The sequence below is a fragment of the Macrotis lagotis genome, chromosome 1, assembly GCF_037893015.1.
Source record: "Macrotis lagotis isolate mMagLag1 chromosome 1, bilby.v1.9.chrom.fasta, whole genome shotgun sequence".
NCBI lineage: Eukaryota > Metazoa > Chordata > Mammalia > Peramelemorphia > Peramelidae > Macrotis > Macrotis lagotis.
Window position 1 is genome coordinate 338,113,127 of NC_133658.1, and position 16,648 is coordinate 338,129,774.

At 35.7% G+C, this 16,648-nt stretch overlaps 1 protein-coding gene across 1 annotated transcript in view; it reads left to right on the plus strand.

The window, feature by feature from the left end:
• Positions 1–16,648, plus strand: part of ASTN2 (astrotactin 2) — a 1,297,121-nt gene that overhangs the window by 354,048 nt on the left and 926,425 nt on the right. Inside the window, exon 5 of the mRNA XM_074211727.1 lies at positions 7,937–8,044. Coding sequence (XP_074067828.1) covers positions 7,937–8,044 — 108 coding nt within the window. The remainder of the gene's footprint in view (positions 1–7,936; positions 8,045–16,648) is intronic.

Below are 16,648 nucleotides of genomic sequence, written 5' to 3' on the forward strand. Positions count from 1 at the left end.
CACCCCAGGAAAGGAGCTAATTTTACTCCAGAATGCAAATATTATTACTGAAGTTCTGAAAACATGGACTGGACCAAGATGTTGGATGAGCTAGATGGTCTCTGCAGTATCTTCCTTCTGTCTGTTATCCACAAAGATGGCATCATTCATTCATTCATTCATCTACTCTGTGTTACACACACACACATACACACACAAACACACACACACACACACACACACACACACACATACACATCTACTCTGTGTGACCGATTTCTTCACATATATAGATTATGTCTTTGCTTCTATTGTTCAGTCAAGTTGTATTGGATTGCCAGTGGTTCCACTCATACTCCATCTCCCATCTCCGTTCCTATGGAATAGATGTCCTCATGTCTAGATGGCTCTACCTCTTCACTCCCACCTTTTAGAATCCCCAGTTTCCTTTAAAACTCAGTTCAGATCTTGTTTTCTTCATGAAATCTTTTCTGATTCCTGAATACTTGTGTCCTCTCTCTGTAAAACTACCTTGTATTCACTTAGCAAAGTGCCTATCATATTGTAAATATTAAAGAATGCTTGTTTCAAGGCAGTTAGATGGTGCAATGGATAGAACATTGGCCCTGGAGTCAGGAGGATCTGATTTCAAATCTGGCCTAGGACACTTAATAATTACCTAGCTGAGTGACTTTGGGCAAGTCACTTTAACCCCCATTGCCTTGCAAAAAAAAAGTACTTGTTTCTTCCCTTCCTTCGGTTTATGTGCATGTGCATGTATATGTATTTACAAAATATGTATTCATAGATATACAAGGAGATAGATATACATCTTTATATTATATGCAGTATACAAAGTAAACAAGCATTTGTTTTATATATGCATACATATATATTTTGTATATATACATGCTTACAATTTTATATATATAATTTGAATATAAATAATACTTTTATATGTATTATATATAAGTGAAGGAAGGAAATAAGCATTTGTTTTATATATATTTGCTCATACATTTATATATTGTATAAATATATATACATACAATTATATTTATATATAATTCAACTATTATATATTTATACATACATTTGTGTGTTTTTATATATGTGAAGTAAGTAGCCAAGTATTTGTTGTATACACATTTGTTTTATACATGCAAATATGTAAATTATTCTAATTATATATTTGTGTTTATATATATAATACGATTGTATAAAAACATATATATATTTGTATTCACATATATAGAGAATAAAGGAAGAAAACAAGAGTTTGTTTCATACATGCACACAAAAACATACAAATTGCTTTAAATTAATATATATTCAAAATGTATATCCATGCATATATACTCAGAAATATACATGCACATATATATATATATATATATATATATGTACACACATGTATGTTCATGATTCCTGTTCCCCCCCTTTAAAATATAAATTATTTAAGGATAAGGACTGTTTGACTATTGTCTTTATATTTCCAGAGATTAACATGGGCTCTTAGAGTTTTTATAGTTGAATGAGTAATGGATTCGACAGTTTAAGGATCTGATGTGGAAAAACAGCTCAATTTCTCATTTGTGAGACTTTGGGCAAGTTACTTTACCCTGTGGACTTCAGTTTCATTAGTAAAATGAGATAAATGACTTGATGGCATCTAATATCCATTTTTGTTGTATCCATGATCCCACAAACTGTAATACTATAAGCATTCATTTGGTTGATTGATTAATTATTCATTTATTATTTCATTCATGGACTTTCTGAATCCTAATATTTCAAGATTTTATAATTAATATATCTTCACTTATTGCCTCAATGTCATAGTTCTACTACCACCAAAATAATAATTTATTGTGTCTCCTACATTCAAATAAATGGATTTGGTTTTTTTGGGGGGGGGTAGCAAAGATAGTGTGGCCTAGTGAATAGAGTGCTGTACTTGTAGTTAGAAAGATCAGGATTCAGATCTGATCTTTTGATACTTGTGATTATGGACAAATCATTTAATTTCCCTGAAAGCTTTTTCCTTACCTGTAAATTGGTGATATTATGTCAGGTTGATCCTGTATCACAGGGTTACTTTGATGTTCAAATGAAAATGTGTGTAGCAATTTCAGGTTATACAAATTTGTGAAAATTTTGAGTCTGTGATAAAGATAAATCTAGACAAAGTATATAGAATGTTCATTTGTAGTATGACTTCAAGGTCATAAATATTTTGTCAAACTAAGTCCTATATACCTTCTACTAAAACACAGGTTTTATGGCAAGAGTACCTACCTACCATGGCAAAATCACAAATCCTTGAAAAATTGAGGTATGTTGAATGCCCATTATATGGAAGACAGAGTTCAGGACTGAAGCAGAAGCAAAGATATCAGACCCTTTGGATATTGAAGGCATTTTGGACTTTAAATTCATCTGTAAATGTCACTGGGCTCTATAACACATTGTTCTATTAGCACTTTCATGAAAAGTGGTTTATTGGCTGTTTTCCAATCTGTCAGCTAAGTTTAGTGCAGCTCCTGTCAGGAAGGAGTCATAATGAGTGAATTCTGATGGGCAGGAGGAAGAAATAGATTCTGAACTGAGGCACTACTCCAAGTGCCTGGAGGATGTCTAAGTTCCAAAACTATGTGGGGGAATAATGTTGACCTGAATTATCACCTCTTCTCCCCATCCCATGGTGTCCTTAATTTAAGCTTGGTTGAAATAATAAGAAACATCAGAATAAGCATCAGATTTGTCCCTATCTTCAAGAAACTTTTAGAAGCATTCTCCACTTTTTATGAAGTAGAAAATGTGATTCATACCATCAGTGAGATTATGGAACATGCTAAGGAGGATTTACTTCTGTTTTGCAGTGGCAACAGACAGAAGGAATCAAGGAAGGTATCAAGGTAGAAGATGTATGTAGGCCAAGTCCTTAAGGATTGGTAGCATAAGAGACAAGAAATAGATCCAAGAGAGTACTATTCCAAGTGTCCATAATGTAATTAGGAATAATGGATAGGTTCCAGGGACGCCAAGTAGGCCACTTTGTTTTGAATTATTAACATAAATATGGTAGAAAACTAAGTTTAAAAATGATAGTTTGGCCTTATATTAGAGGAGAGGAGGAGGATAAATCTTTAATTCTAGGGTTTGGATTTCAAACTTTACTTATTAGACAATGGAGTCATTTTAAAGTGTGTTAAACAAGGAATGACTGAATTCACTTAAAACAATAAAAATAAATTGACTGTTTATAACATCTTAACACTTCCTATGCTAAACATAATGGTCCCCTACTATAAAGAAACTGTTCCTTAATGATTACAATACTGTATTGTATGTAAAGCACAGGGGGATAATCCTCCATTGAAAGAGAGCTTTACAATTTTTTAATATCATAATATATACATTTACATAATACTTTAAAACTTTACGAAACAAATTACATATATTATTTTATTTGAACTTTAAAAAAAGCCCTGTGAGATAGGTGTTGTGGGTATATTATTCCTATTTTATAGATGAGAAAACTGAGGCTCAGGAAAGTTAAATGATTTGTCCTGGGTCACAGAACTACTAAGTGTCAGAAGTGAGATTTGAACCTATTTTTCTAACTGTAGGTTTAGAACACCATCTACTACACCATGCTATTAGCAAGGGTTTTTTGATTGTTTTTATCACAACCCTATTTAAAGAAAGAAAAGTAAGGGTAAGTCTCCTCATTTCATATTAATAGAAACAAAGGTTCAGATGATGTGCCCAAGTTCAGAAGATAAGTCAGTGCTATTTCTACTATATCAAATGAAGAACCTGAGGTTGAAATGGCCATATCCCCTTCAATTTTCTGACCTGGGGTCCCTGATCAAGCTTACAACTCACTAGCAAAGGCACACAACCCTCCATCCTTTCCCATAGAGGTCTGACCAGATGAAAAATTGACAAGGCCAGAGGAAGGGGACTGTAACCGCTTCCACTCTTGTCTCTTCCCTTCAGCTGTGCCAAGAATGGTGACGCTTGCACTATAACCTAGATGAACTAAAGGGTTTTGTTTTAAACAGTAAAATATTTTAATGGCAGTTTAAAAAGCCTTGCTGGTCTCCAGAGTCCTCTCCTTTCCTGTCATTTGCACAAGCTCCAGCGGTTTTGTGCCAACTCTATTTCAGACAAGAGTCTTATAAACCTTAAAACAGAGAACTGAATCTGGCAGTTTGTGCCTGTTTTAGGGTCTCTGATGCTGATAGAACCTTGGGGCTTGGAATTTGAAAGATCTTTGGAAATGATAGAGGAAGACACATTTGACAGAGAGGCAGAAAAAAACTGGGGCAGTATCCCATTGCTCATATTAATCAGTCTTATGACTATGAGTGAAGCATCTGGTCACTTAGCCTCCACTTACACACTCTCCCCCTCAAAAAAAGTTATGTTGTTTTCTCTAACTATCTCACTGGGTTATGTGTGCTAAATATCAAAGAAAAAAGAAGATAAAGTAATCTGAAATCTTTGCAAAGAAAGGAAACAAACATTTCTCAGTTTTGTTCTATGCATCAGATATTGCTTTACAAATATGATCTTATTTGATCCTCTCAAAAACCCTAAGAGGAGGGTGCTATTATAATCCTCATTTTATAGTTGAAGAAGCTAAAGCAAACATAGGTAAGTGACTTATTCAAGGTCACAAAGCTATTAATTGGTCATTACCAATTTGTTGGCTACTGCTACAAGCTTATAGTTAACCGAAATGCCTATAAAGAACCTCTCCAGTTATCCTCTGAGTAATCCTACCTGAGAATAGTCATTCACCAAATATCAGGAAAAAAAAGAGCACAAGAAAAATTTGCTCAGAGACACATGGTGATCATGTAAGGAGAGGGAGGAATGTGACCCACTAATTCCTTCTTTATTTGGTAACTCAAAAGTACCCTCTTCACTCAAAAATGCTAAGAAAAGAAATTGAAAGGTGAGCAGGTCACACTTTTTGCATGCACACTCAGTTCTAGTTCAGAATCTCTGAGTCAGCAGCTTTTTTTTTCAGTTCACAGCAAATAAGATATTTTATCATCCACATAGTACCTAACTTCTCATTATCCATCCCCAGAAAACAACTTTCCAAAATTTCTATGTGACAGGACAAAAAAGAAGGTAGAGTATTAACTAGGCATGCTCTAAGGACTAAAAATAGTCAAATGTTCTAACCTTTCAGGTATGGAAAGCACTTAGAAAAACTTAAAAATGATATAAATGTGGGTTATTGTAGTGAGAACAATCATTGCATTTTTATATATGTAAATACCATTACAATTTCAACTCATCATTTCTGTAGTGCACTATTGAACCTGAGTATGGACGGCTAAAAAAATAAGGACCCAACGATTTGAGTTAAGTAAGGACATGTTAAGGATAGAGTGGAGAGAAGGGTATAGATTATATTAATAAAATTAGCATACAGGTGGGACTTGATGAGAGCAACTCATGTGGTCTGTGTTTACCCAGACATCTCATGGATCTTTATTTCCGACAAATGAAGTGTAGGAGTCAGCTTATGTTCATTTCTACCTTCTGTGGCAGCTAGTCTGCTCCATGTGTTTGTCCGTGTCATTGTCCGTGTCTTTGCGTGTGTGTGTGTGTGTGTGTGTGTGTGGTGTGTGTATGTGTGTGTATACAGAGTATTAATTTACTGATATATGTGGGACCAATTTTTTATTTAAGCTTAATGTATATTATTTCAGCATAAATTAAACATTTAAAAACAAACAGAAAAAAACAAGAAATTTAGAAGACTTGAGTATCAATTTTGTTACTACCCTGCTAAATTTAGCATATTCTTTCAAAAACAGTCTATGCTTAATATAAGTTCACAATTTCACATATCATCATTTTATTGTTTATTTTATACAGGATTAATTATTTGTTGATGTTTATAACCATAATAAAAATTAATTTAATTTTTAAAAAGTGATATAGTGAAAGAAACCCTGGATTCAGAATCTGAGGATTTTAATTCAAATCTTCTGAGTATGACCAAAGAGCAAATTACTTTTCTCTTTGAGTCTATTTTTTTAACCCTTAGTGATAGGATGAAATTGGATTTGCTAATGTTTAAGGTACCTTTTAGCTCCAAAAACGCTTGGCTAACCACCTTGTCTTGAGGCTATCTTGCCTATCCCTACGTCTAGGTTTCCCTACCCCCCAGCTTACTACTGAGAAAAGCAAGGAGTAAAGTGACTTCCCTAAATTCACACAAATAGCCTGAATCATAGATAGGATTTGAGTCCATCTCCTTTGAACCAAGATCAATGGTCTTTCTACTGGACAGCACAGAAAAGGATCTTGGGCTTAGGTTTTAGACTCATAGTATAGTGTTCTGCCAGAAAAAAATGTTTGAATTTTAACAGCAGTGAGAGTAATATGATACATTATTAAATATGTAGATACTCAAATACATTACCAGTATTATAGACTCATAGACTATTTTTTTTGGTTTTTTATTTTTGCAAGGCAATGGGGTTAAGTGATTTGCCCAAGGTCACAAAAAATAGGTAATAATTATTAAGTGAACCTAGGTCTGCCTTACTCCAGGGCTGGTGCTCTATCTATTGCTTTACCTATCTGCCCTGACTCATAAATTACTGAAACTCAAAGAGACCTTAGAAGTAATCTAATCCCCAAATCTTACATTTTACAGATTAGGAAATTAAAAAAAAACTTGCTTAAAGTTATACAAAAAAATGAAAGAGCAGGGACTATAATCTTGAATCTCTTTAGTTAGGCTCACGGTTTTGCTTGTAGAGTAGTTTGGACATCCCACAACTACTCTTTTCTATGAGAATGTACTCTCATAATACATGATAGAATTTCTCTTCCAGTGTCCTTACTAATAAGCATGTCATCTATCTTTTATGAGAAGGCACAGATCTAGTCAGAGAATCTTATAGAGAGAATAGAAGTAAGGATTACAGGGGAATTGCTGTATCTGATTAGAATATAAATTCATATTGTTTCATTCAATACTTGTGTTGCTAACAAGTTAGGTGAAAATTGAATTTTTCCAAATAAAATCCCATCTAAATTTAATTAAAACATTTATCAAGTATTTCTTAAGTACAAAGAGCTGCATTGTGTATGTAGCTTGGAGATAAAATGCTAAGGATACAAGGACTAGATAGATAGAAAGAAAAGACACAGGAAGGAAGGAAGGAAGGAAGGAAGGAAGGAAGGAAGGAAGGAAGGAAGGAAGGAAGGAAGGAAGGAAGGAAAAAGGGGAAATGAATGAAGAAAATAGGGAAAAGGAAACAAGAAAGAAAACAATCTTTGTCCTCAAGGAGCTTATAGTCTAATGATGAGGGGTTGAGGGAAGTAGATTTGTCAGTTTACAATTTGTACACAAAAAAATAAATATAAAACAAAGGAGAGACTCCTGAAATAGATAGATATGGAAAATTATTTTGGAATATCTAACCTTTTAAAAATAAAAAACAATTTCTTCAGTTTTTATAATATAAGAAATATCCAAAAGACGCAAATTCTAGTCTAGGTTCTGCCATATGATTTGGACAAGGTGATTTACATAAGACAATAGTTTTAAAGCTATACAGGATTTTAGAGGTCATCTGGTTCAATTCTCTTAATTTACTGATCTGTGTCTTACTTTCCTATTATATGAAATTATGAGATCAATCATAGAATCTCTAAGAACATTTCTAGCATAGGCATTCTATTTGACATAAATCTCTTTCCAGGTCTAACAGTCTATGTTTGATAGTAAAAATATTTTATATACTAAGTACTCTTCAAAATTAATCTTATGATGTTTCTATGATTCATATCAAGAATGCTGAGAAAAGTATGGAAAAAATCATATATGTATCTTCTGGGGCTTAGATTGGAAAAAAAACATCAGTTTATGGATATTCATTAAACTGTCTAATATTTTCCAATTTTGTTATAGGGGGAATTGGTTTTGGAAGAACCAAGGGAAACTCGGGCTCTGAGGCAGATGATGAAACACAATTGACCTTCTACACAGAACAATATCGGAGCAGGCGTAGAAGCAAAGGTAAGCTTCCTCATCCATGAAAGACATTGGGAAGGATCTTAAGTCCAAGAAGCTTGAAGTATTGAGCCATACTAGAATCAGTTCAACTACTTCAAACACATATAGTGAGAGCTGTCCAGAGACTCACACCTATAATTCATTCTATATCTGAATGAGGCCTTCCAGTTATAAGAGGAAGAACATGTTATCCATTTTTCTCTTTTCAGAGAGATTTCTGTACTTGTGTGTGTGTGTTGTCCTCTTCCTCAACCAAAAGTACCCCATAAATCCCCAGTTCTCTAGCACTTATAATAAAGGTGAAATCAGCCTGTAACCTGTATTATTTAGTTTTAATCAAAGGAAAAATGATAACAATATTACTGGTTCTAAATAAAAAAAGTAAGGAAAGGGAGCAAACAAAGCAAATTGCTAGTTTCTACATAAACAGTTTGGGCTCCTACCTGAACTCATTTAATCAAGCTATCTCCATTGTATTTTCATTTTTTGTGTCGACAATAGTAGAATACTTGTTCCTTCTCCCCTCTCTGATTCATTCATCAGGCTATTTATTCTATTCTTACCTTCCCTGATAGAATCGTAGACTTTCAGAGTTGGAAGGGACATCAGATTGAGTCCAACTTTTAACCCAAAAGGAAACAATAAGTAGTACATAACCTCCATGCAAAGGCTTCTAATTTTACAAAACCTACTGCCTCCCAAGGCAATCCTTTCTACTATTCATCTCTTTTACAAAATTGTTCTTTGTATCAAGCTGAAATCTGACTTTTTTCAACTCTTATCCATTTCGACTACTTCTACTTTTCCTTTGAATCCAATGGCAACTAGGTGCCATAGTGGATAGAGCACTTACCTTGGGGTCAGGAGGATGAGACATACTAGCTATGTGACTCTGGGCAAGTCACTTAATAGATTGCCTCACTTCCAGGGCCATCTCCATTCATCCTGATTCATATCTGATCACCAAATCCAAATGGCTCTGGAGGAAAAAGTGAGGTTCCTGACTTAGTATAGCATGCCCCTCACTCAAATCCAATTCATGTACTTATCATGGCATTACCTCAAAAACCTTGAGCCCAAATATATTAAGTCTATATGAAAATCTTATTAAATATTTGAAAATAACTTTCATGCCTTGGTTTCCTCATCAATAAAATAAGGAAGTAGAAATATAAAGACCTCTGTGATCCCATCTAGCTTGAGGTCTCTGATCTTATTATGTTCCTACTTAAACCTTCTCTTCTTCAGGCTAAAAAATCCATCTTTTTTAACTCAGGTAGCATTTTTCTCCAGTATCCTCCTTATCTTGGGCAAACTCCTTCTGGAAATGCTACAATTGGCCAATGTCATTCCTAATATGTGATGATGTTTGTCCTTCACTCTCAAATAAGACCATGAAATCAAGGAGGTGATACCATGACAAGCACATGAGTTGTATTTGAGTGGGGGGTGGGATATGCTAAGTCACCAAACTCAATTTCTCTTCTAGAGTGAATTGGATCCAGTGCCCAGATATGAATCAGGCCGAGTGAAGACGGCCCTGAATGTGGGGCAGTCAGGGTTAAGTGACTTGTCCAAGGTCACACAGCTAGTCAGTGGCAGGTGTCTGAGACCTGATTCCAACCTTCCTGTCCTCCTGACTAAAGGGACAAGTGCACTATCCACTGCACCACTTAGCTGCCAACATTTCTTTTCCTAACATGTATTACCCAGAACTGACCACATTACCTCACATATTTTATGACCTTGGCAGAGCACAGTGGACCTCCGACTCACTCCCCTTGAACAAATTTATTTTATTTAATATAGTTTGTCACATCAACTTGTTGCATTGTTATGTGATACTATCGGTGCATATTGGGTACTGTCCCTTAGGTCTCTTTGACATGAATTATTTTCTAATCAAATCTTCCCTAAGCTATCTTTCAGCAATTCATTTTTATGTCATGTGCAAGACTTATAAATATCTCTTAAAGTTTGCCTTATTATAATGTACTTATTGACAGTTTGAGGCCTTTCTAGATCTATTAGTTAACCTATTAGTTATTCTTAACTTCATAGAATCTGCAGATCTGATAAGCACTCTATCTATGCCTTCATCAGATCAGTGATAAAACAAAATGACTTCCTCTCCTTATTCTTTCTTGCTTCTTCAGTCATTCTCATCTTCTTTCTTGTGCATCATTCCTTTCATCATCACCAAATAAGGTTTATGCTGGTTTTTAGTTTTAATAAGTCAATTTGAACTTTTATTCTGTTGATTTATTCCAAGATTCTCAATTCTCCTTCACACTAATTTTCATCCTCTTGACATGAAGATTGTCTTTGAAAAGTCATCTTCTTCTATTTATCCCCTTTCTCCACTATTACTTTTTTGCTCTTTTCTCTTATTTTTCATCTTTGATCTCTTGTTCCCTGTCCCTCCTCCCCACATCCTATTTTCCTTTCATCATTTTTTCCTCCTCCTCAGATTTGCCTGTTGGTTGTTTTATGGACTGAAATTTCTGTCACCCCACCCTAATTGGGATCAAAGCTTTTCTTCATTTAATTTGTTGTTTGCTAAGAATACTGGAATTAGTGATATGTAAAGAACTGACTTTGGGCAACAGAAGTCAGAGTTTCATAGCCTCCTGATTAAAATATTAATAGGGTGGTCAATGAGTCAAGTTAATTCCTTTATTACTGTCTCTGTGGGCTGGTATGCGGTGTCTTATTTATTGCACCAAGCATCCCCAGATGTTGATGCATACCTGAAATATTAAACTAAATTGAATATAGTAATGAAAATCATTGACTATCCCAATAATTCACCAAAGCAGATATGAGCATTGAGAGGTTTTTGGACCATAATCCTGTAAGATTCTTGAGGCTGTGTTTGGAAAATAGACATGGGGAAGAAGAAAAAGAGACTAAGAAAGAAGGAATGAAAAATAGTGTGACCAAGTGAAATATGGGTCAGAATTCATGACAAAAGAGACCTAGTTCTTTCTCTGTCTCTGACAATATCTGAACATCTTCAAGATTTTTGTCTCTTTTGGTCCTCAGTTTCTTGACCTATAGAACTGAGATAAAGAAAAAATCATAAAGTCACAAAACCCCATGGTTGGAAGATATCTTAGGGACCATCAAGTTCAACTTGAACTGCAACAGAAGTTTCCTCTATACCATTTTCACAATAGGTTATTTAGTGTCCATTTGAAAACTTGTAGCAAAGGGGGAATCTACCCTCATCTAAAACAACCCATCCTATACTCTTTTGAAGAAGTTCACATTGCTAATAGGGTTTTCTTTAAACTTTCCCTAAATATATCAGAAAGTATTTGTGACATTTCAATAAGAGGATGGATGTGAAAATACTTTAAAAATTTCAAAATGATGTAAAATTGTAAGGCAATATTGGACAAATTGTAAGGTAATATTGGCAATATTGGACAAATTGTCCACATGGAGGTGAATGTGAAAGCCATAATGGATGAAAAAAGAAAGCCATGAAGGAAATAAGGAGTTAAAGAGTAACAGAGAGAAGCAGGGAGGATATTGATCTTTTTTGCTTTGTCATGTATATTATCTCTCCTTTAAACTGTGATGTGGCAGGTGACTTCTTGTCACTTGCCTCATAGGAAAGGCAATATTGTTTTATCCTCCCCTCTTTTATTTCTTAGAAAATAGATCTTTTGTTTATATCTACCCATATACTATTTGATATTCATGGTAAAAGTATGTGAAAATACATCATCCATCATCTTTAAGTAGAATGCATAGAACTATATACATTTTCTTGATCAAACTTTAACTTGGTGAATGTCTCCCAGAAAGTGAATCACAGAATGTTTGAGTTGGAAGGGGTTTTAACAGACAGAATGTAAGAGCCTACCTAGCCTGTGAGACTCTCATGCCCTTCTCTTCATCCTTCAGTTCCACATTACTCTGCTGCTCTCCCATGGAGAATGTGGGAGTATAGCTTCAGAACTGAATGAGCCTTCCTCCTCTTACATATATCATCTCTCTGCTCATTAGCCTGAGCTTTCCCTTTATCACCATTATCTTTTCTTTCCTCTTTCTTCTACAACCATATCTCCATATAACATTACTTTCCTTGAAATGCAATGAGTCAGCAAAGCCTTCTATGTCGGGGCTAGACAGCCTGGCTGTGTCTGTGGCTGAGAAGATGACTAAATACAAAAGGATAGACAAAGAGAGGGGAGGAAAAAATAGAGTATGAGCTAAGTTGATCATTCTGTGGATCCCCACTTAATTCACAATAAATCCTCAACTGTGACTAGGGATAGAAGCTGAGCTATATACTCTAAATAAAATTGTTTTTGCTGTTGTTTGTAGAAGCAATGTAGTCAGTCCTCTCATTTTGCAAATTAGGTATCAGGAGCCCATAGTACTTAATGCTCATGGTAAGAAACAGAGTTGGAACCCAAATCCAGATGACATCACTCCAAATACAACACTCTCTCTCTCTTCCTATAAAACATAAAATTTAAGTCCTTCAGAATGAAGCTGGGGCATTGGTAAATATTCAAGAATTCAGGAGAGTTGGATTCTAGCTCTCTAATCCTGCTACTTACTGCCCATGTTTTCTTGATAGCATTATTTAAGTCTCTTTGCCATCTTTCCAATAAGGGGACAGGACCAATAATGTTGGAAAAATTCTGGTGAGAAGATCTAGGTATGAATTGGTTATGTTATTTGCTGACTGCATAACCTTGGGGAGGTCACTTTGTCCCGCTTTGCCTCAATTTTCTCATATTTAAAATGAGTGCCTTGGGTCAGTCTATACCCAAAATATCTTCAAGTTTAAATTTTTTGAATGGCAGGGTAATCTAGTAGAAAACCACAGAACTTAAAAGATCTGTGATTTTGACAGTATGATAGACCCTGGAAAAGGTACTTAATATCTTTAAACTATGGTTTTGTCATTTAAAAATGAATATGTTGGGGAGTGGAACCAAGATGGCACTGTAAGGGCAGGATTTCCCAGAAACTCTCTTCCAAAGTATTCCAAAAATCCTTAAAATTATGACTCTAACTAAATTTTAGAGAGGCAGTACCCAGTGAAACAATTCTCCAGTCCAAGGTAATTTGAAGATCTGTGTGAAGACTCTGTTATACAAGGCTCAAAAGGTGAAGCAATAAAGTCAGGGTTATACTGCACTAGAGTGAACAAGCTTCAGTCTTCCAGGAACAACCCACAAAGTGCGGAGTACCTGGTTTGCTGAGGATGCTGACTCATGGCAGCAGAGGTATATCCAACCCAACCCATGGTTCTCCAAGCACAATTTGGAAGATCAATGGGGAATACTCTGCCAGAGTGAGCACAGAGCCCAGGCCAGTGTGGCCCTCAGTGCAGCCCTGTCTGTAAATGGAAGCAGGCCACAGAGCCACCCAGCAGGGAGCCATGTGGCAGCTGCTTCCAGAGTGCTCATTCCATGGACAGTAAGGGGGTAGGGGAGACTGTCAAGGTCTCTCTGCTATCCCTGGGACAGGACTCTGTTGCTTTTCCATATTCAGTCCTTTGTCAAAGGGACCCTTCTCACAGCTCCAGGGCAGAGGGGTGTGCTTCTGGTCATCCACAAAGCAGAGTACAGGCTAAGAGAGCAGTCAGAGCCTCTAATAAGACATTGAAGGAACTAAGATCCTTGATGGGTGCCCCAATAAGACTCAAAAGCTTGGGAAGCACTCCAAAACCAGGGCACAGGCTGGGGAAATGAGTAGACAGAAAAAATAGATTCTGACCATAGATAATTACTTTGGTCCCATGGAGGATCAAAACACATACTCAGAAGATGATAAAGTCCAAGCTTCTATAACCAAAGCCTCCACAAAAAATAGGAGTCAGGCTCAGGTTATGGAAGAGCTCAAAAATGATTTTGAAAATCAAATAAGGGAGGTAGAGGAAAAATTGGGAAGAGAAATGAAAGTGATGCAGAAAGAACATGAAAACCAAGTCAACAGCTAGGTCAAGGAAATATAAAAAAAGGCTGAAGAAGAAAAAAACATTAAAAACTAGTTTAGGTCAAATGGAAAAAAGCAATCCAAAATGTTAATGAGGAGATGAATTAGCCAGATGGAAAAGGAGATAAGAAAGCTCCTTGAAGAAAACAGCTCCTTCAAATGCATAATGGAGCTAAAGGAAGATGATTACTTTGTGAGAAATTAAGAAAAAAAAATAAAACAATACCAAAAGAATGAAAAACTAGAAGAAAACATGAAATATTTCATTGGAAAAACAACTGACCTGGAGCACAGATCCAAAAGAGGCAATTTAAAAATTATTGGGCTACCTGAAAGTCATAAACCAGAAAAGAGCCTTGACAACATTTTTAAAGAATATTTATAGGAAAATTTCCCTGATATCCTAGAAGCAGAGGGTAAAATAGAAATTGAGGTAATCCACCAATCGCCTTCTGAAAAAATCTCCCCTCCCCCCCAAAAAAATAACTCCCAGGAATATTATAGTCAAATTCCAGAACTCCCAAATCAAAGAGAAAATATTACAAGTAGCCAGAAAGAAACAACTGAAATATTGTGGTGCTGCAGTCTGCACAGGACCTAGTAATGTCTACATTAAGGGCTCATAGAGCTTGGAATATGATATTCCAGAAGACAAAAGAGCTTGGAATGCAAACAAGTATCAATTACCCAGAAAAACTTAACATCCTCCTCCAGGGGGAAAAGATGGGCATTCAATGAAATAGGGGAATTTCAAAATTTCCTGTTGAAAAGAGCAGGGCTAAACAGGAAGTTTGATCTTCAAGTACAGGACTCAGGTGAAGCATAGAGGGAGTGGATGAGAAGAGTAAATTACGAGGAATTTAATGATGTTGAATGACATGGGAGGATGATATTGATAAATCATATCAGCCATCTTAATTAATAAACAATTGGGAGGAACATATTTAGAGTCAATGAATGAAAAAGGAATGGACTTGGAGGAAAGGAAAGGAGAGGTAGAATGGTCTAAGATATATCATGTCAAAAAATCAAGAAAAAACTTTTGCAATAGAGTAGAAGAGGAGAAAGTGGGGGGGGGGGGAATGAGTGAGCCTTCATTCTCATCAAAAATGACTCAGAGAGGAAGCAACATACATTCTTAATAGGTTATAGAAATCTTACCCTAGAGGGAAAAGGAGAGGAAGGGGATGGTTGAAAGGGGACAGGGGGAGGGGAGGAGTGTGCAGGTGATAGAGGAGAGGGTAGATCATGGAAGAGAGCCATCAGATACAACATGCTTTTTTAAGGGTTTTTTTCAAGATGGTGGGATTGGGTGGCCTGCCTAGGACCCCATGACTGGGTGATTATTGGGTGTCTATGCTGGAATTTGGTCTCAGGTCCTCCTGGCTCCCAGTGCTCTGTCTGCTGTCCCATAGCACACTTTTTAGGAGGGACAGAGTGAAAGGAGAGAGAAATGGAATAAATTGGAATGGTGAGGAATGGATGGAAGGAAATACAATCAGCAATAGCAACTGTGGGGAAAAATATGGAATCAACTTCTCTGATGGACTGATGATAAACAATGTAATCCATCCCAGGGACAGAGCTTATGGTATCTGAACACAGACTGAAGTACATTTTTTCTTACTTTCACTTTATTTTTCGTGAGGTTTTTCTATTTTGTGGGGGAAGGGGATGATGTTTACTCTTATAAGACTATTTTGTAGTGTGGAAATAAATTTTTAAAAATGTAAAAATTAAAAAATTGAATTAAAAAGAATATCAAAAATAAAAATGATTATGTTGACTATATGATCTCAGTGGATCCCCATTTCCTTGTATTTTTAAATAAAGATAATATTTACATTTTCACAGTCTAGCAGGATAGTTTTGAAGAAAATATTTTGTGAATTGTAAAACATTAGAAAAATTATATCAAAATATTTTCCTATAACTAGATGTTCTTTAGTAAGTATAGGCAAAATTTGACCTAGAGGACCAAATACTGTCCTCTATTTCTTTTTGTATGAAGCCCTTCTTAAATTTTTAGGCTATACAAAAAAAAACAGCTAAGGATTGGATTTGGCCCTTTGCTAACTTCTAATCTATAAGATAGTCTCAAATTCTAAGAGGGGTGTTTTGGGTCCTGTAAATACTAATTATAACAACAGTAACAATCCTTGATGTTATTATAGTCTAATACTCATTTTCTATATTCTAAGATTTTGTTTCTGGGTAATGTTTATCAGATTTAAACCCATTCTTCCAGTTATAGCATCACTGGTAATTTCTTGTCACTTTGTCTTTTTAGGAAAGGGATCTTCCCTTTCCTTCCTCTCTCCTCTTCTCTCCCATGGAGAAAAAATGATTTTATCAGGGGAACTCTCCAGTGTTTTTTTCACTCCACTCTTTATGTCTCACCTTTTTAAAATGCCTGTGAAAAAAACAACTACCACCACCAACCTCAACTATCAAGCAGCAGGAGAATGTCAAGTGCAATGATTTCCTGGTGGCCGTCAACCTGTTTGTAAATACTGTATAACCTTGTTTCTTCAAGTTCAGCTATAGTTTGTGTCATTTGTGAACAATATAATGTGCTTAATGAGGCTTTGAGGTGCCATGGCTGAGATAAGAAGGGGAGGAGGGGAGTAGGAGTGGGAGGAC